This window comes from Filicampus tigris, chromosome 3, assembly GCF_054856515.1.
Source record: "Filicampus tigris isolate MCC_2025a chromosome 3, RoL_Ftig_1.0, whole genome shotgun sequence".
NCBI lineage: Eukaryota > Metazoa > Chordata > Actinopteri > Syngnathiformes > Syngnathidae > Filicampus > Filicampus tigris.
The window spans coordinates 7074266-7094830 of NC_141219.1; the positions used below are offsets into that span (position 1 = coordinate 7074266).

Genomic DNA, 20565 nt, shown 5'->3' on the forward strand with positions numbered 1-20565 from the left:
TGACAATGTGGTCAGCTGATGTAATCTTCTCCCATTTACATTTTCAACTTAAGTAAATCCAAATGTTTTTTTTAACATATCATTCATAAGCCTTTTCTGTTCAAAACCTAAGGACTCCTTGGACTGTTGGTTAAACAGTGTAACTGTCTAATGAAATCAGTTTCCTCCAGATGTCCCCTTTTCACCGAGCACTGCTTTATTGAATTCAAAATTACAAATATAAAATGCAAGAAATGACAGAAATCTTCAAAAAGTGTAAAGCACATGCAGTGCAGCAACTGATGTAGTCATTTTAGGCCAGTGTTTCTTAACCTGGTTTTGATCAAGCCTCGGGGGTTCGTGAGTCAATCTCAGGGGTTCAGCGGAGGTCAAGATCATTCATCCCACTCGAGCGATTTGATGTCACGCTCTGCTTGGCCGTCATTGGCTACATACTGGTTCTTAGAATGTATCTTTGGGAACACGGAAAACAAAGGAAAACGATAATTGATTCTAAAAAGATTCGATTGTGACAGCCCAAATTCAAACCGACCGAATATTCACGTTTTAATTGAATTGTAGGTAATGACATGTTTGTCTGTGGAAGATTTCTCCTCGGTTCATGTGGTAGTCGGATGTGAACCTAAGATTATTGCGTTGGCGGCGACTAGATTTTAGATGATTTCTAACTTTGTCAGAGGAGAGTGGTATATAAGTGAATGAATCCTGAACCCCTTGCGCTGTGGTCTCATAAGAAGTTATTCATGAACACACATTTTAACAGCCAGGTGACAGCCACGGCGACGCTCTGCCTTTGATTAAACGTCTGATAACATCCTTTGTTGTGGCTTTGCCAACCAAGCAGCCATTTTGGTACGGTGATTTTATATCGGGTGTGAACAGATAAGAGACAGTTTACCCTTGTGTCAATCACAACCACAGATGTTATTTAGGATTGCTCCCAACATCACATTGGAAGCTTTTCTGAAGGCGCCGGCTGACATTTGCTTCAGCATTTATTTACGGCATTTTCCTCTTCTCTTTTGCTGCTATTTTTTCCCCCTCTACCTTCTGTTCCGCTCTTTCGAGATCATCTGACGCACCTGGTAAAAATGGCGGCTTAGATGGGCTTGCGCAACCCAATACAGACTTCAAAGTGGAAGCACTATGAATTAGGGTGAATGTGTTTTGTCGAGTACTTGATCTGCTCAATTACAAAACAAATAATGCATAAAGAGTAGAGACTCGGCTTTCGGCCTGGGATATGTACACGCAAAGCTCCGGTCCCCACGCTGTTAAGCTATCTTTCGTTTGTGGCTGGACATCTCCATTGTCTCAGTCCTGTATGTCGTCACGTTTCATATATGATTAAAGTCGTGGGGTGTCTCACCCATTCAAGTGGATGGGGTCTACTGCAGCGTAAATGGCTGTGCTCATGGACAATAATCCATCAGTCTTAACAGGTGCTGCATACTTGCCTGCCAACATGCCCGGAAAATAGTTCAGTGTAATAGTTGAATAATTGTGTTGCTCAATTATACAGTGATCCCGTATTAAACTTATGCACTAATTTGGGCATCCACCAGGAGGTTAATGAGCAAAAACCTCTAGGCGAAAACCTTTTAGGCCTATTGACCGTCAAACCTAATATAAAAGCACAGCGTTCTCTTTACAGCTGGCAGAACAAAAAAAAAAAAAGACTGATTACGAAAGTATTACAATCATGACTTCTATTCAGGATTGTTCCTCGATTGGCTGATTCGGCTATGACTCACCCTGCAATTGCAGCCATCTACAAAGTCAAGGTATTAATCATTTTAAGGTATTTTGGCAAGGTGAAAGGAAGTAAGCCCAAGACAGGCTTGTTCCACTTCAGAGGACTTGCGAGCTCCGCTGCATAAATCAGATTTGTCTTTTTTTTTTTTTTCTTTAAATGACACTGTGTATTAAAAACTTTGATACATGTACACGTGAAAGAATGCTAGGTAGCTGTCCTTATGAGTCAAATCAAGCAGAGGCTTTAAACAAAAGAAAAAGGCGAGACTCTGAGGTGGTTTTCACATGACATTTGACAATACAGTATGATCTCAACTCGCACATCCATCTTGTCGAAACACAAACTCAAAGTCACAACTATGTGTTTTGTGATACAAAAGTAGATTTCCCTTGCAAGGATATTTACCATAATGAACAATTTACATAATATACTAACCGTACAGTATTGCCTTCTCTGCTGGCTGTACTGCTACAGTAAAAGCCAAAATAGATTCTTCAAATACAAGTTGAAGTTGGCATACTTGGAGCCACAGGTGCAGGAATCTTAGGTCCTTTTACATTTTGAGCATCTTGTATTTTAGCTGGCAGCGTTCTGGAGATATTTTGGAGGATTTCAACCTGAGTCTCCCGCTGCCTCTACATTAGTCATCGTAATGAAAGCGTTTCACAACATGGACAAGTATTTTAACCCCTATCTTATTGTGGAATATATAATAAATAGGCTAAACATTTAACAAACTCTTAAAATATAAACATTTAAACTGACAATGACGTGAAAGAAGGCTACAATAAGCAAGGAGAAATTTATTTAATGGCACAAGAAAACGATGCTCATTTGAAACTTTAAATTTACGCATAGAATCTTTTTTTTTTTTTTTTAATGGTGAAAATATGGAAACATAGTATGCTGATCACTGGAGGAATAGGTTCTGTCCAAAGTCGCAGCTCATCTCAAATGCGCTAAAGCAATTAAAGCTGCGACAACTAGCATGGAATGTTGCTGGCGGGTTTAATTGTCAGTAGTTAAATATGACATGAATATAGGATAGCCTGGAAGAATGTCTGGGCAATAAAATGTTCTGATGCAGTTGAGCATAAATCACTAATGCAAGGCTAAATCCTTGACATGAAGCCTGACAGAAAAAATAAACCCTTGAACAACGTGGAACATTTTGGAGTCTTTGCTGACATTGCTCATCAAATGAACGTCTGAACTTGAATATTCATTAATTCGCCAGAGGATTTACTCTTTATTTTGGTAGAAGTTGAAATTTTCTATTATGTGGTGTTGACACAACGACTATTGAAGCATAGGCAACTGGTGTCTTGTCCAGGAAAGGACTTCTCAGTGAGGCGACTTCGTTTGGGGAATAACTACGATCAATCACCGTTATGAGAGTTCTTGTCTGGGAGTGTGCGTGTGTGTGTGTGTGTGCTGGGGTGCACGAGAGAGAGAGTACATGTGTGTATAAGGCCAAGGGCACCGTCTAGGATAGGAAATGGTGATGACTGATGCCCACATTCAGATAACTGTGTCATTATCACCCCGTGGACCGTCATTAGCCCCCGCCATTTATGATGTAGTTAACACTTGGGTGTGGCTGAAGGGAAGACCGAGGAGGAGTTTCCATCTGGGTCTGAATCCCGAGGCTTACAGTACAAGTGCCTTAAAGCCAGAAGAATTTTCACGAGATCATATATTCCTTATTTATTTTTTTATTTTCATTTATTTTTCCTTACCGGTATTAAAAATAATAGCAATAATTGCGTACGTGATATTGGGGGGTTGGTAGTGCAACCTTGAGAGACGCAAATATGATGACAAGAAGACCGGGGTCGCGATTGGAAATATTACTTCACTCCAACCATTCGGAAACTCAGAGCATTGTTCAAATGTTCCGTTAGGTTATTCAGAGTGCACCAAAATGGAGTGCCGTGGAACGCTCTAAGCGATCCAACTCGGAACAGTAGTTAAAAAAAATGTAAATTCAGAAATCTATACTATTGGTTGTGGGTGTTTTCCAAATGATTGAGCCTTGTGAGGATAAGCAGCTCAGATAATGGAGGATGGATGGATGGTTCGCTCTGTTTGATGAGACAATGTTGAACAAACCTGCCATTTTTGGGGTATCCTGAAAAGTGGTGATTTTGGAGGTAGGAAAATTGTGCCCGGCGGGAGCAATATGTACTATATTACATAATTTATATTATTGAATTTTTATAAGCTTGCCCTCGTCTCCAACTTCCAAAATCCCATCTGACTAACAGTATATTAAAAGAGGGTGCCATTTTGTCCAAGCGATGAAAGGTCCACTGAATATACGTACTGTATTATTTCCTCAGTTTAATGAACAAAAGAAAGCTGGGAGGTTTTTTTCTTGTTTTTTTTTTTAATGCATTAGTAGAAATCATTCATAGTCACGAAATGAAACTCAATTGCAACCCTGCCTGTTTTGCTACTTAGAACAAATGAATAGTTGCAGGCTGGCATGACTGCTTTTAGGCTTCATTCCAGGGCAAATTTGAACATTTTATCCCATCGACCATGCAGGGCAGCAAGCCCTCTGGTTTAGGGATTAGCACAGCAATCCCCACAGCGCAAAAATGGATAGGAAATTGAACGGAAATAAGACGGGATAAATAACCATATGAGGAATGAGGCAAGGGGCTAGGGGTGATGCCAAGGACAGCTTTGGAACACATGCAGTCAACGTTGTGCAGATGGCAGAGATGGATGCCACCCAAAAGTGATTTTGAAGGGTGGTTGTGTGCGTGTGTGTGTTGGGCTTAGAGCGACAGTGTACAAACAACATGCTGTTGTTCAGTGAAATGAGCAACAGCACCTGTAATTTATTACAGGTCTTTCAGTGACCTTATACCAAAGTCCCGGGACTGCGGCCGTAGCAACCTTTGCCAGCGTTTCACAGGAGGGTGAGTGACTCCAAACATTGCACACGACGACACTCTTCCCTCAAAGATCCTCATACTTTTAGCAGCATTTTATTGTAACTGCTTTGTGAATTTAGCTGGGCCGCTCTGTGTGCGTGTTTGTTGGTAAGCGAGGTGTCTTTAGAGCGGTGATCTGAGAAATATTTTTCAAAATAATTATTAATCATTTCTGTTCTATCACAACTTAATCATAACTGGAGTTGAGCTCACCTGTGCAGTGCAAAGGAACAAGTAAAATGATAATAACTACACCCCTCATTTCCGAGCAGACAGTCTCTCTCTGTTGATGGTGATTATTATGGGCAAAAAAAAGTGCATACATATTCTTAAAGCGGAAATCAACCCTAACATATTTTTTTCAAGAATATGTTCTTTGCAAGCCCACTAGTTGAAACAAAGCATTCTGATAAATTTTGCGTTTGTGGAATAGGAGTTAATCCACACATTCATAGCTATCTCCGGGGGTGGCCATTTTGTCACTTCTGTCGACTGAAAATGACATCACAACTATCCAGGTAACGACCAATCACGATTCAGCTTTAGAAAACAGGCGAGCTGTGATTGGTCGTTCCCTGAGCCCTGGGTAGTTGTGATGTCATTTTCAGTCGACAAATATGACAAAATGGCCGCCCCCTCAGACGGCTAAAAACGGGTGGATTTTGTTGCTTAACTCGTATTGCACAAACGCACTATTATTCAGAATGTCGTGTTTCAACTAGTGGGCCTGCTGGGAACATATTCTTTAAAAAAATATGTTTGGGTTGATTTCCACTTTAAGACTTAACTTGCTGAAAAACATACAATGTGTGTAGCATAAAAACATCTTGAAAAGAACTGCAAATGTTGTATTTAGGAACAAACTGGCCCTTTAGAATTGTTGTTGGCAGTGGAAATGTGTCAAATCCTCACTGTTAAACTGGAAACTCTGATGTCCACACATAAATCGATACTATTGGTCGATTCCCGTATCGATCTGTTATTTTAACACATTTTTGACCAATCTAAAGTATTGAAAATGGCTTGCTCTCTTTGCTGATGCAATGTCAATTCATTAACAAACATGCTTTTTTGTTGTTGTTTTCCTGAAAAAAATGGTGCTTTGGGACATGTGGGACAAAACAATGTCAGGCAAAAACAACTTCTCGATTAAAAAAACCAAAAAAAAAAACAGACTTGTTTGTACTAGCTTTGTGTGATACATGGAGTCGGTGCAATATGCACCATAAAAACAGCTAAACTTACATGATGATACCGTATACTAGGACTCCAATAAAGTATGCTGCCATCCTAAACGTTTATTTAAATCACTATCAGCAATCTAACACGGAGACAAGGCTGACTTGATATTTGTATTCAGCTGTGACAAACCCATAGGAAACCTGAAAAGCTTTCACTTGCGCATTGGCTTTCTTCTCCGTTGCATAATTCGAAGCGCTCTTTATACAACGTACCACATTGAGGAGGAGCATATGCCACCGCTCCCCGTCATTACCTTCTTGTTTTAAGACCTCAGAGGCGGGGTTCCCACCGAGAACCTGATTGATTCACAGAATAACAAACAGAGCCAATTACTCTGTAATGCCACTGAGTGAGCACAATTCAGTCAGCAGCCCTGGCCAATCCCACAGGAGAGAGATGCATCACGCTGCTCCCATCACCGGGGCTGAATAAGGGGCAAATGAGGGTTATTACCGACTGCTCCCAATCAATATGCCACATTCTTTTGCAGTAGGTCTTTCGTCACAGCATTGCGAGTATTACCATTAAAGACCCCATTCTGAATAGTCTGTGAGATGTGCCGTATTCTCCGGACTGTAAGCCCCACCTTTATATAAGCCGCACCCACTCCATTTTCAAAAAATTAAAACTGAAATCACAAATCATTTTAATCATCTTCACTGAAACCCATGAAGTCATCTTCTATGTTGAAAAATTAGATATTTACTACATTTACAGAACGATTTGAAATGTAAATGTGCACGTATGTACCTGAACGGATTCTGTCATAACAGTGCCTTTTAACACGGCAGCAACTTTGCTGATTAAAACCGAACAGAATCAAGAGGAAAATAAACAGTATTTATCGTCATTTCACTGCCCGCCGCTGCTCCAGTTTGTCAGTTAATATCCACCGTTTATTGTTCTACTACATACCACCTATTGCAATAACCTAGTGCATAGAGCCATCACCTGTTGAACTCCTCCACCTGCAGTCACTTCCTGTTTATCGCAAATATTGTATTGAATTGCACTGTAATCCCGGTTAGAGCGCCCCTAGCGGTGGAGGGAAAATCCCCAGAATAGCCGCACCGGACTATAAACCTCATGTTTCAAAACCTAGGGAAAAAGTAGCAGCTTATAGTCCGGAAAATACGGTACTCGTAAAATGAGCGAAACCTCTGTGATGCTGTGATGACACAGTACGGCTGTGTATATTTATGCTATCCTCCTCCAGTGGTCCAGTTGCGTGTGAGTGACCTTGGCGGAGAAAATATTTAGCAGACAGTAAAAGCAGACTCTGCACTTCACGCGGAGACATCATGTTTTCCTGAGTTCATCCGCAATCCCATAGCATCCACACAAACTCACAAATACACTTTCATCCCTGCCATAAAAGCTCTGCAGGCAGGCGCTGCCCCTGATTAGCTTATTTCAAAACTGTGAGGATATGAATCTTGCCGCTTTGCACTCCCATGGATCCGTCTTATGTGTCGGATGCTGCTGCCGCCCACCATTAGATATCTCACTGTTGCTGCTGTGATGATCTGTCGCTCCCTCACTGTCCAGCCACCCCGAAGCTAAATGTTCCAGATAATCTCAGATCACCTACAGACATTATAATTGCACCTCTATTGGGTTAGAAAATATCTTCTACAAGTAACTTCCAAAAGAAAATACACGCTTCCGGGGCTTTATGAGTCCTGGATACTAGTACTCGGAGCTGGACATCGTCCCTCCGTCCGAGGGTTTCCGTCTTGCATATTTAATTGACCCACATCAGCCAATAGGCGTCGAGAACGGATTTAACCGATAGCATGGATTAAACATGCAGGACTGAAACTCGCGCACGGAGGGACGATGCTCAGCGCTGCTAGTACTCCCATCAGTGATCAACATTTACAAACAGGACTGGGGACTATGAAGCGCCCAATTTAATAAGAAATAAACCTAACAATATTGGACACCAGAAGGGAGCTCAGAAATGTTTGACAAAAGTCATTTCTGTTGGACGATGAACACTCATGTTTTTAATACTGTACCATTCCAAATGTATTCCAAAATGAACGTTACCTCACACTATAGAGTTATGGATATACTATACTATAATTGTCCATTAAATATCAACCCAAACACATTTTTTTCAATAATATGTTCCCAGCAGGCCCACTAGTTGAAACACGGCATTCTGATCAATATTGCATTTATGGAATAAGAGTTAAGCAGCAAAATGCCCCCCTTTTTAGCCATCTCAGGGGGCGGCCATTTTATCACTTCTATCGACTAAAAATGACATCACAACTGCTCAGGGCTCAGGTAACGACCAATCACAGCTCACCTGTTACCTGAAGCTGAACCGTGATTGGTCGTTACCTGAGCCCTGAGCAGTTGTGATGTCATTTTCAGTCGACAGAAGTGAGAAAATGGCCGCTCCCGGAGATGGCTAAAAACAGGTGGATTAACTCTTTTTCCACAAACAAAAAAAAAAACGCAATATTTATCAAAATATGTTTGGGTTGACTTCTGCTTTAAGTAAACTGTTGAAGTACAAATACAAAACATTTTGACAGCGTCACTACTGTCAGAAACGAAAAATGCTGAAAGCAGCTGTGCTGTCAGATGAGATTGACTTGAGATCACGGGCATCGTAAAGCGCTTCCCCACAGCCTGTTAGCTAAGGGGACACGTCATACATTTGATGTCTGAAGCCAGTGAGTCCAGCTGCTCTGGAGGCTAAATGAAAGTGAGCTGAACAAACAGAAACTGCCCTGTTAGGTTTGATGTGTTGGCCTCACAGTAGGTCCTAATCGTGTTACCCATAGCAGAAAAAAAGGACAGCGGGAACAATCGCGGTGCAAAAGCAATCCTGTCCAAGAATACAGCCCTTATTGGATGGAGCATGTGAAGTGGAGAGGCCATCACAAAAAAACGTTTCACCATGTTCGTTAGGCCAACATATATTTAAAACACAAATGGAGAAGCAATGAAACCCGTGCCACTTTTACACAACCAAAAACGCAGTTCCGTGGTCTTAGTTTTGCTGCCGCAGGCTGCAGGGCAACAGAAAGCAAATGGCTTCATGAAAGTGACCCGTGGTGGTTGTAAACAGCAGGAGACTTCTGCTAAACAAACCCTTAAAGTCAAACACGCTTTACTTTCCATACAATAGGCCTATGCAGCATAGCGATGTGAAGCACAATGGGACATTTAGGTACAACGTCTGCCTCACGGCACCAAAGTTCTTGGTTCAAAGCTCTTCAATTAGATTGATTGGAATATGTTTTAGTCGTCCATCCATTCATTATCGATCAAAACATATGATTTACATAAAAATTTGAAAAAAGTCGTTAAGCACAAGCTACTGCCACCCCTATGTTCTCTCCTTGTTTGCGTGGGATTTCTGAAGGTACCGCAGTTTTCTCTCGGATTAAAAAAAAGACACGCGCAATCTAACCTTAGAATTGAAATTACCCATAGGTGTGAATGTGAGCGTGAATCGCTGTTTGTCCTTATGTGTCCTGTGATTGACTGGCACGTCTGCTGCGATCGGCTCCATTTTATCATTGACCTCGAACGAGATATGTGCCTGAAAGGCAATGGAGGAACATGGGGATGTCGGACTCAAAATAAAGGTTCGTACTCTATTTTCCTATAGTCTTACCCGTATTCTCCTCCCCATTTTCAAGTGCGCGGTGTGTTGTTCAATGGAGCCTTAAAATGATGCCTATTATGTTGTTTGTCTTCAGATTATAGTCTCAACAGATGATGTTGATTAGGTTTAAGAAATTGTGTTTGAACAAAAACATCATTGTTTTAGGCTGTAATTAGGGAACTGTCAGCTAGACAAAACCAGCGTTAATGTGCCTGTGTCCTCGGGCACTGAGCGAGGATTCGGATATGCTGGGAGACTCACTGACAGGATAAACAAGAGCTGATGAGGATAATAAGATGATCATAAGCCCATTAGTACAAATGTGAATAAGTACAACGGAATGGAGCAGCATCGTGTAGATGATAGAACAGGAAAGAGAAAATCCAATGAATTAAGTGTTTCTCAACAACGCCAAATCGAACTTTTAGGATGAATTGTACTTGTCAGAGTAGTTTTAACTCAACATAGTTTTTACTTTGACTTGAATTTTTTCGTTTTTGTTGTTATGAAGAAACACTGCTTTTATTCCATTACTCTAGGCTACATTCCACTGGCTACTTGTATTTTTATCTACTTATTATTGCTTAAACAATGTAGTTATTTCGGATTGTCAGACAGACTGCCATGACTCTGTTTTACAAAACCAATGTAACCATACCTCTGACTTCATTTTACCAATCAGAGGCAGAGAGTCACAAAGTGTCCACATTTCAGCATAGACGAACTCCGCTTTCATGTTGAGAACCTCACAACGGCTGAAGTCATTGTTTTTGCGTGCTGACATTGATATCCACGTTGCTCATGAATGTGAATAAATCCACCTGCCAAAGCTCAATACAAACAAGTTATATATAATTATATAAATAACTTAATAATAAAAAAAAAAAAGACGGGCTAATTTACTCAGGCTAACTAAGAAGAAATGAAGTAGCTTTGAATACAGAGACAGCTTTACACAGAAGTTCTTGTGAGTTAAGTTTTACATTTTCATTTTTGGAAAGAGTAAGGTTAGGAGGTTGTGAAACGGCATTTTGACATCCCCCCCACACCCCGTTTCAGAAGGCGGCAGTAATGCACAAAAAGTTGTTTGCCAAGACAGATGAAGACAAAGAAGACAAATTTAAAGAAAAAGATTTGATTGTAATGGGTACTTTATTTCAGTTTGCACAAGGACCGGGAAGCGTTTTGATCCACCAGGATTGTACCTTTGACAACAACTCTGACACGGGATTCTGGTTAAGGTAAGCAAAACTTTAATTAAAAGAGTTCAAGCGGGCTCCTAACAGTTCAATAGATTTGCAAAGAAGTGAACGAACGCTATGTGAACTGTCAAATTTTTGCGAGTCTAAAGCTGTTTTAGCAGCAAAACGACACATTATGATGTACAAAGTGCACTCCATTTACCATTTTAATCATAATTGTAGAATGGATGGATGGATTTTTCATCTGTTGGACCTTTTTTTTTTTCCCCCCGAATTGACAATAGACGGATTGGTGGCCCTTTGATGTTTACTGATGGAAGATAGGTTAAAAATAACAACCGACAGACGATTATAGTTTTGTTCGCCTTGAAAAATTGACGATTGACGGATGGCGGACAGGTAGCCAGGCTGCTGACGGATGATGAACCGGCAAACTTGAATAAAATGCCCACCTTTGGTCAATTACTGTGCCACTCAAAGCTTATATAAGAGTGAAAAAAAATGGTGATAGAGAAGTCATGTAACATGCATCTAAAGTGAAAAGAGAAGAAGATTCCAGCTAATCCATTTACAACAGGAACTTGAGCTGTCTTTAGGGAAATCCCTAAATATGGGTAATGCTATGGCTTGCCGATTTACATTGTTGATCCAACAATCAGCGTCTTCCCATTCTCACTCACATGGTGTCGGACAATCACGGATGGGAGTGGAGCTTTGGCTAAACCTCTTTACCACGCAGATCAAGCACAAGCAAACAGAGTGAAAGGCTTGAGGCTCCCCGGCTCTCAGCGTGTTCAGAGGATTCAGTCTAGGGTGGCTCCGAACCAAAAGACAACAGTAAAGAGCAATGAGAAAATCCTTCAATCTGCCCACTGGCATGCCCAAGCGTCTTAATCAAATACAACCATTAGCCCCATCACAAGTAGTCTGAGCCTCCAGCACCCAGAGGCAAAGTTTTGCTCAGCCAAGTCCAACAATCAGTAAACAGCAAGCACACTGACACTCTTAGATAAAGCCGTTCTGGTTGAGCTGGATAGCTTTCTTATGCTCCCGTTTCAAGATTTTGTACTGTTAAGTTGTCTAATGCGTGTGCCATTCAAGTACTAAAGGGGATAGCCAGTAAAGCAGTTTAACCAGAAAGCATGATAGTTGAAAAAAAAAAAAAGGTGCTAATATATGATAGCGATACAACAAAAAGAAGTTATTGAGATGTAGTTGTCATCTATAATGTTTGCTGCTACCGATTCCTTGTGTTTTATCACATATTTGATGAATTTAAAAAAAATTAGTTGTATCCTGACTGTTGTTCTTAGTTGCAAGCCATAGAAGAAGGATGTAGATAAACAATAATGTATTTTCTTTGAATAAAAACAATCGGCGAAATGCTCTTAATTTGCAAAAAAGTCAACATGAGTCACTCCTGGAGTTTCAGCAGGGTAAAAAAGTAAACTACCTACCTTCACAGTAAGTAGAATCCCCGTGAATGGAGGCATAGCCACTCTTGCATTCGCACTCCGCTTTAGTATCCCTGTTTTTACACAGAGAGTTTTCTCCACAGATGACCCCTTCTGCACAGAAGTCATAACCTACAACGTAAAATTACACAAAGGTATAAAAACATTGGATACTTTTGCATAAGTCACAATACACCTGTAAACAACTATGCTTTGAATTATGACATTTCATCTACAGCGGGGATTCGTGTAACCCCTTGACAACAGCGCTCCGGGCTTTGAGGGTAGAAAGACGGTTATGCACTCCCATCCTTAGTGGGTTAGAAACAAAAAAGCTGCCTAAGCATGGCAGTTCATAATTCCCTCTCCCCAGCCACTTCATCCAGCTCTTCCAGGGGCATACCCAGGCTAGCTGTGAAAAATAGTCCCTCTATCTTTCAGGGTCGTACCCGGGGCCTCCTCACTGTGGTATGTGCCCCGGAACACCTCACCAGGGAGGGGACCAGGAGGCATCTTAATCAGATGCCCGCGCCACCTCATCTGGCTCCTTTCAATGTTGCGGATTGATTTTGAGCCCGTGACTGAGTTTCTCACCGTATCTCTTAGGTAGAGCCTGGATACCCTGCGCAAGAAACTCATTTTGGCCCTATCCTTGAACTTGTTCTTTCAGTCACAACATACAACTCGTGACCATAGGTGAAGGTGGGAACGTAGATTGATTGGTAAATCGAGAGCTTTTGCCTTTCAACTCCTACTTCGCCACGACAGCCTGATGCAGAGTCTGCATCATTGCAGAAGCTGCACCAATCCACCTGTTGATCTCCCATTCCATTCTACTTCAACTCCACCACTTGAGGTAGGATCTCTTCCACTTGGCGCCTCTCACCGGGGACAACTCCAGAGTGGAATTAAACTCAACCCCTCTGCGACCTTGCATACTTGCACAGGTTCTTTCCCTGCAGGAGAGCTGACACTCCACATCCCTGGAGCAAGCTTCTGTTGCCGAGTGTTGGGATCACCAAGGTCCCTGCCTTCGGCTAAAGCCTAGCTCACACTGCGCCAACCTCCCGGGCCCCTCCCATCAAAGGGGAACCCACAAGCCGTGCTTTGTCTGGTCCCTCACCTCGGACCTGTTTGCCCTGGGTGACCCTACAGGTAATTTAGCTGCGAGGGTCACTGAGCTGCACAATCCCCTCTACCGCAATAAGGCGACAGCTCTAGGACGAGAGAATTGGTAGCTTTTGATAACATGTTAATTATGTCCATTTGTAATGATCATGACTTTTTGTTCATACTCTTAAGCTGGCATGGATACACGCGGAGCAAAATCCTCCTCTCTTTTACAATTGTTTGTTTTTTTGTTCCCACACTAGAGAAGCAAAAGGCATACGTATGGTTAGCTCTCTTCCTCCGTGGGTGAAAAAGTAGTCAATTTCTCCAGTGTGTGCCAATCACTGTGTTTGTTTGCAGTCTTCACTACTGACGTGAAAGCAGAGTTACAATTGTTAGATTAGGCCTCTTTGGCCAAGATAATTAGATAAGTGGCTTGAGCTAGGCTGTTCTATCGCCGTGACCTCTCTTTTGCTTAACATTCTTATCTAAGGCACTCTGTGTCGCACATATCTAGTTGAATTCATACCATCAAGTCACACATTGTCACTTGGGACAGGCAGAGCCGCCTTCCTTTGCGGAGGACAGTAGAAGAGTAGGAACTATTTAAGACACATTCGACCTTTTTCTGCATCCGGCAGAAAAGAAGCTCCATGGCCATGTGTCGTTCTTTCTGGCATCTATTAAAATATTTCGATTGAGAATACGTCTTCGAGAATAGGTCTTCTGGTAGTTACCGAGCAATCAAAATAAAGGACTGGCGAAAGGTCAGTCCACATGTGTGCGTGCTATTTCAACAAAATATTGTCCGTTCTAAAGTGTTGAAAATGCAATGTTAATGGTTGAACAATGGTTGTTCCTTTTTGGGCTCCTGAAAAGTAATGATTTTGGAGGTACGAGGATTCCGCTCGATATCAGCGATAGTATGTCTATTACTTTGTATGATTCCTTCTTCTTCTTCTTCCTCATAGACATTGCGCCACTACGAGGAATTTTAAAATGAGGCACAACCCATAATAAAATTAAACCACATCTAATCAGATGTTTACACACAATCAATTACAGGCTGACAAATTGCATAACACAGAACCACGGTCATGCAGGAGATTGAAAATGAAAGTACAAGTCACACTAGAATTTGGAGACAACTTTAATATGTTATCTCTTACAAAATGAATTCTGCCCTTATTTCCAAAGCCAATTTCAACATTGTAAGTAAAAATGGAACCATATAACCATATATAACCACTATTTCAATCCCCTATCATCAACTGCTTTCTCACTAGCTTAAATTCCTTCTCTTTACTTTCATCTCAACAATTACTCTTAATGTTTTCGTTCTGCATCCCCTTTATTGCACTCACCACTACATAACTTTCATTTGCTCAGAATATACACACTTAAATTGTGCATCTATAAGTGACAACCACTTTAATTTGTTTCTCTGTGTATGTACCAAATCACTGTGGTAACTCCTTGTTACAGCAAGAGGGTTTGGGCAAATTTGCCTATCAATCAGATAACAGACAATCTGCATTAGTATCTGCTATGGTATCCCAGCCAAGAAACATTCATACTGAGTTATTGAGAGAACAAATATTGCAAGGATGCAGAGTGTATTAGCATCACTAAATATTGTATGACCCTAAATTCTTTTCAGTGTGGGGTTTGTGTGTGAAGGGATGAAGTAATTCCTCAAACAGATGGACATGCAATGAGACATACCTTGACAAACATTGCAGCATCTCCCATCTCTTAAAATCTGCTCACTGACAGAACAGTTGAGCTCTGGACATGTTTCTGTAACTCTCACCATCAGGCCATTCTGCAAGCATAGTACGGCACACCATATAAAAGTTGAGTTGCAAAGTTCAAATTGTTTTCTTTTTCTTGTGTATTTCTTATTTTGATAAATGTACAACAACATTTGTTCCCTGCGGTCCACGTCGCCTTCTCTAGTCCCGGATTTTCGCCTCGTATTATTTTCCCTTCAAGTCCAATTCCTCATCAACCCTGCTTTGTTGAAGGTGCTCTCATGTGCGACTACTTTCCCCTTGTTTTTATCTTATTTGTCAAGTTGTATTTTACACCGGCGAGCAGATCGCACTAAACCTCTCATCAAATCTCAACAGGCATACACACAATGTAATGTAATCAATCTGTATCGGGAATACGTAGCGTGCTTAGATGATCTTTTCGGCTGAACTCATGACAGCTTGCCACAAAAGGTCAGTTGATACACCGGATGGCCAACCTTCCCTTTGATCCAGATTTGGGAACAGCTCTGGATTTTGGTCTCTGTTGAGCCTTCCTGATGATCTGCTGTGTGTTGTGGATCCATAAAAAGGAAACCCCTCATTTTAGTACCATGGATGTTGAAGGTTTTCACTCTCTCCACTAGTGTCGTATCATCAGCAAACTCGATGATAGTGTCACCCAAGGAGGAGATGCAGTCATGCAGTGGAGCACACAGCCCCGGGGTTCCCAGTGCACACTGTCTTTGTGCCTGATATCCTGGTGCCTACTCTCACGATCTGGGGTTTCTCTATGAGGAAATCCAACACGCAGTTGAAGAGCAGAGGTCTTAGTCTGAGCAGCTTCTCAGCCGGTCTGATTGGTATGACCATGTTGAATGCTGAACTGTACTCAATAAACAGCAAAGTGTCCTTTTTTTCAAGGCTTTATGTTTGATTGAGGGCATCGTGGTTTTGACAATAATCGAACTGGAGTGGGTTCTGTTTGTCAGGGACTGCACTCTTAATAATATGTTTCATCAATACTTTCTCAACTTCAAAACATCTGAGGCGAGTGCAATGGGGAGATTGTAGAGGATTTGAAACAAATGAATGAATGAGGGACAGGTTAAAGTTGAAAGGCAGTGTATCCTGCTCACCCACAAGGAGGGCAAGACCACAGACAGCATATGTAATGCAGACAGACGAAAGAAATCAAAATCAGTAGCAGCGGTTCAATAAAATCTGCTGAATCAATGTTCTTGAGGTCCCCATTGTATCACTCAAGGTCCAACGTATCGCCCCTAATCCCAAAGATGCCTCTCTCCTTCACATTTTCTTTCAATGTCATACTCTTCCAGGCTCCATATTCAGTCACAAAGTCCCTGTTGTGTGGCTCATTGGTAGCTGGACAAAGAAAATCCACACAGGATTTACAATCACAGGGACATTATTGTTGTCCCGTGTCAGAATGAGATCAATAAGGGGCATATTCCCCCATGTGCTGAAGTCAGTTTTTGGCTGCTTTATTTGATCCATGCAGGTACTACAATCCCTTTGAGGGACTAGTGACAACACGACGATTCTTGGGCAACGCTTAAATAACGGCAGAAATCTGGATGGGAGAATTGCCATACCTTGAAAGTGCGCAAGCCAAGCACCTAAAAAAGTGACTTACCCAAGTGTGAGCAGGAGACTATGGCCCTAAGAGAATTAGGTCAGTGTGTCACATTTAATTTCAGGGAAAGTCCGAAATAGTCGTATCAAATGTAAACAAGATACACTAAAATAGTCATCATCACAAGCGATATTATTTAACTTAAATAACTGAAGTGTAGTCAGTTTTGGCTTCATGACATATTGTGGACTGTCACAGACTGTTTATGTAGTCATGTTCTGTATTACCGTGGCTCTTGTTGCGATCACGTGACCATAACGACCCAATCAAACCTTTTCCATTTTTGCGTGCCATTTTTATATTTTTTCACAGATCAGGTACGTGAGTTGAAATGTGTTGTGGTCTGGGCCTTTACCTTGAGAAATCCCTTGCAAAAAGACACCTCAAAATTTTCACTGAAGAACACCGCTTTGTATACACCAAAATGACAGTTCCGAGTCTTAAGGGTAAATAATGCTTCCAGAAATACAGTGGTTCCTGTGCCTTGTAAGCAAATGTACAACCACATTGGCAGTTTTGTCCTTAAAAATGTGCCTTTACAGATAAATTGCCCCCCTGTGAATAACACTACCTCGGACCCATGGTTAACATGAAGAATGCCTTCAATTATAATCCATGCAGAGATAAAACAGCAGTTCAAATGAGGTCTTTGTATTCCTACATTAATTTGTTTTTTTTAATTACCTGGATTTCTGATCATTACGGAAAACAAAGGGAAACAGATTGAGTCAATTGAAAGTCAGATGGAAAACCACTGAATTAATGAATTCTATAACAAGGAGTCCAAGGCGGGCCGTCCTTAGACTCATGTGGGAAGACAAATGCAGCCTGGTGAGCCGATTACAACTTAAAAGGCTAAAGAGAGCACCAAAGGAAGACACGAAGATTTACCTTGCATTCCCTGCAGCTCCTGGACAAAAAGCGTTGACCCTCAGAAAAGAATTGCCCCATGTAACTGCATTTTGCTGTGGGGGAGGGGAAACACTCTATTAAGATGATGACCAACATGTGATTGCATACATACATGGTTTCAAAGCAAACAAAACCAGTTAATTCAGTCAGTAAAATGACTTTTCCTTGGCTAGCGAGCCCAAGCAAGGGAAAATGTGCATTAAGAATACAACAGAAGAGACGCTTCTACATATTCCTCTGGCAATAAAGCAGAAATAGAAATTGAAGCCGATCATGTGAAGTCCTGCTTTCCTCCTCCCCCGGGTGCAGGGCCACGGAGCTCACACTCACAACTCTGGAACATAATTCCCTTGTTTGCCTGTGCTAGCGTTGTGATGTTCAGATTGGGGGGGGGGGAGGAAGACTGAGCATGCAGAGCGATAGAAGGAGCATTGAAGCTGTAATGTAATTCAAAGGAAGACTGCGAATGCGATGGCTGGCTTTGCAGAACAGCAAGACACGGCTGTCCAAGAATTTTTTGAGCATTTACCAAACGCTTATTCTTTATAGTTGATCTATAGTTGGCCAGTACCCGTCCACCAAGATTGTTTGTGCCCCCACACTTGAGGCATAGCTCTCTAGAAATAACCTTTTTTTTCCCATCATAGTAGCTCTTTTGTGTGTTGAGTTCATCGCTAAGACGGCCAGTCGAATCTGCAATGGCCTTATTTAAAATGTTAGCAGGTTTATGTGACGAATACGTCAATGGTGGCACGCAAGAAAATCCGCTCATTTTTGCAAAGTAGCATTGTAATTATATGGCTTGTCTGTAAAATATGCACATATTTGTAAATAACGAGGACGTTGGGTGGCACACGCACAGTACGGCAAGCGAGGTGGGACAAATGATACAGCCAAACCTGCTTCAAGAAAACATGGGAGCCACAAAACCCTTTTGATGGCTACAATGAACGTTTCTCTTTTCTTTGTTTTTTATTTCTGCTGCAGACAATGCCATGAGCAGGGTGGCACTTTCTGCGTAATACGTCGGGTACTGCACATGTGTGCATTTTATTTAATCCTGCATGTAATTCTGTATGCTTCTTTAAAAAAGAAAGCTAACTGAAGCTACATTTTACTTTTAAATTACGGAAAACTAACTACACCTGGAGCGAAAATGTCCTTTGTTTTCATTTCTGTCAATTAATATTATACACACGCTTTCAGGGTTCATTTTAAATGTATTTATTTCAGTATTTCTGTTCGGCTGCACAGTAGAAGGAAGGTCCAAAAGTCATTTGGGAATTGTAGTATAGTTTATTACACTATATCGCAATACTTAGTGACTTTTTTTCAATCTTGCACTCGACTACATATATATAATTTTTTTTTTAAAACTAATACTAATATTAAAACTAATACAAACTAAATTTTAAAAAAAAGTGGGCCCTCCATTGGTCATCACGTAGCCCTAGCTGTGATTAAGCATGAGGTGGTATGTCTGTGATCTGTACTCACGTCTGCATTTCTTACAGCAGGTCCCATCCACATGTACTGGCAATGAGTCTTCTGAGCAATTGGAAGGTGGACAGAAAATCCTGCGGCACTCTACTACGCCATTCTGGAAGAAAATTAAAAATAAAATGTACAAATCATGTTGGTAAAATGAGTACAACAAAATTATATTTTTAGGGAAATTAGTTTGCAGAACAGGGTTGGCAGCCACTTATAAACACACACATACATATATGTGTGTGTGTAAAGGAGATCAAGTGTGTCACCCTTGTTACCATGTCTGACACCCAATTTGCAGTTATTACAGGCTGACATTACTGGCAAGTTATTGCGAGAAAGGAAAAAAAAAAAAGACACTAAGCAAATAGAACCTGTTTAGTTTCTCAACATGGGCTAGTGAGCAATTTCTTGTAATCGTGTTTTAATTAGGGCTCGGAAGATAACGAATTAAATAGGAAAAAGAAGTAACAAAAACAAATGATGTTTTCCAAAAAACACAATTATTCACACTTTGCAATTCCTGCACTCCAGCTGGGAGAGTATTCAGAACAATAATACAGATGAAAAAAAAAAGGAAATGCTTGGCCTGCTGGGTGAGCAGCCTCACTACACCTCGGGATGAGCAGTCTCTTACTAACTGTGTTGAGGATGCTTTTGATTGTAAGATTGTCAGACACAAAAGCACTAGAATGTCACATAGTCCGGCTAACACATTAATATTTGTGTGTTACATATTTAGTTTTGCTCATCGCATAAGCGCGGCAGACAGTACAAGGGGGCATACGAGAAGACGCAGGTTCACGTTGCTGCCGGTCTTCTAAGTCCAAGCAATAGCGTAGCTAGCTACAATTACAAAACCAAGTGCACGGCTACAGTCTGTTCATTCTAAAAATGTTGTTACAAATGTAAGCCAAACATGCAAGCTATTATAACTAACCTTACCATTTTCCCAAAACTGGACTACCAAACAAAATGGAATCAAATTTATACGAGAAGATCATAGCTGGAAATCAGCTTAGCTTTGGTCAGAAAATAACCTGTTCTTTTCTAACCCGTAAGATCGGCTGTGTGGCTTCCCTGCAAGAAACCGCCTTTTGTATGTCCCCTGCATGCTGTTTGACAACTAACTGTCTGTCAGGATCATCAATTTATTAACTTTCAGGACTCCCTGGTTACATGGGTGTTTCCAACCTAAGGGGTGGGGAATTTATGAAAGCCGTTGGAAACACTTGGCCTTGTTATCTATATGAATGTATGTGGGTGAGAAATTACTCGGATGGTTAAAATAAATATGGATATGAAAGCAGAAGCAATTTCTTCATTGCAAGTCAATATCACATCATTCTTATATTTAGTTTACAATACATATGTCTATATAGTAAACGAAATAACTCAAACATATGTTCAT

The 20565-nt window shown here is 41.1% G+C and overlaps 1 protein-coding gene and 1 long non-coding RNA gene across 9 annotated transcripts in view; one reads left to right on the forward strand and one right to left on the reverse strand.

Annotated features, from left to right (window-relative positions):
* LOC147149713 (uncharacterized) overlaps positions 1-20565 on the forward strand; it is a 150437-nt gene that overhangs the window by 98861 nt on the left and 31011 nt on the right. For 4 of the 8 annotated variants that reach the window (XR_015086157.1, XR_015086151.1, XR_015086153.1 and 1 more), the window contains one exon: positions 10736-10815. The exons of 2 other annotated variants lie outside the window; for them this stretch is intronic. This is a non-coding gene — a long non-coding RNA (uncharacterized LOC147149713). Of the gene's footprint in view, positions 1-10735; positions 10816-12900; positions 13041-19177; positions 19718-20565 lie in introns of those variants that run through there. 2 more of the 8 variants (XR_015086155.1, XR_015086156.1) reach the window with 2 other exon arrangements.
* The window catches only part of LOC147149715 (protein kinase C-binding protein NELL1-like), a 154852-nt gene that overhangs the window by 72093 nt on the left and 62194 nt on the right, over positions 1-20565 (reverse strand). Inside the window, exons 9-12 of the mRNA XM_086025785.1 lie at positions 19161-19263; positions 17643-17716; positions 15066-15165; positions 12234-12362 (exon numbers count right to left, since the gene is read on the reverse strand). Of these exons, the coding sequence (XP_085881911.1) occupies positions 12234-12362; positions 15066-15165; positions 17643-17716; positions 19161-19263 (406 nt within the window). The remainder of the gene's footprint in view (positions 1-12233; positions 12363-15065; positions 15166-17642; positions 17717-19160; positions 19264-20565) is intronic.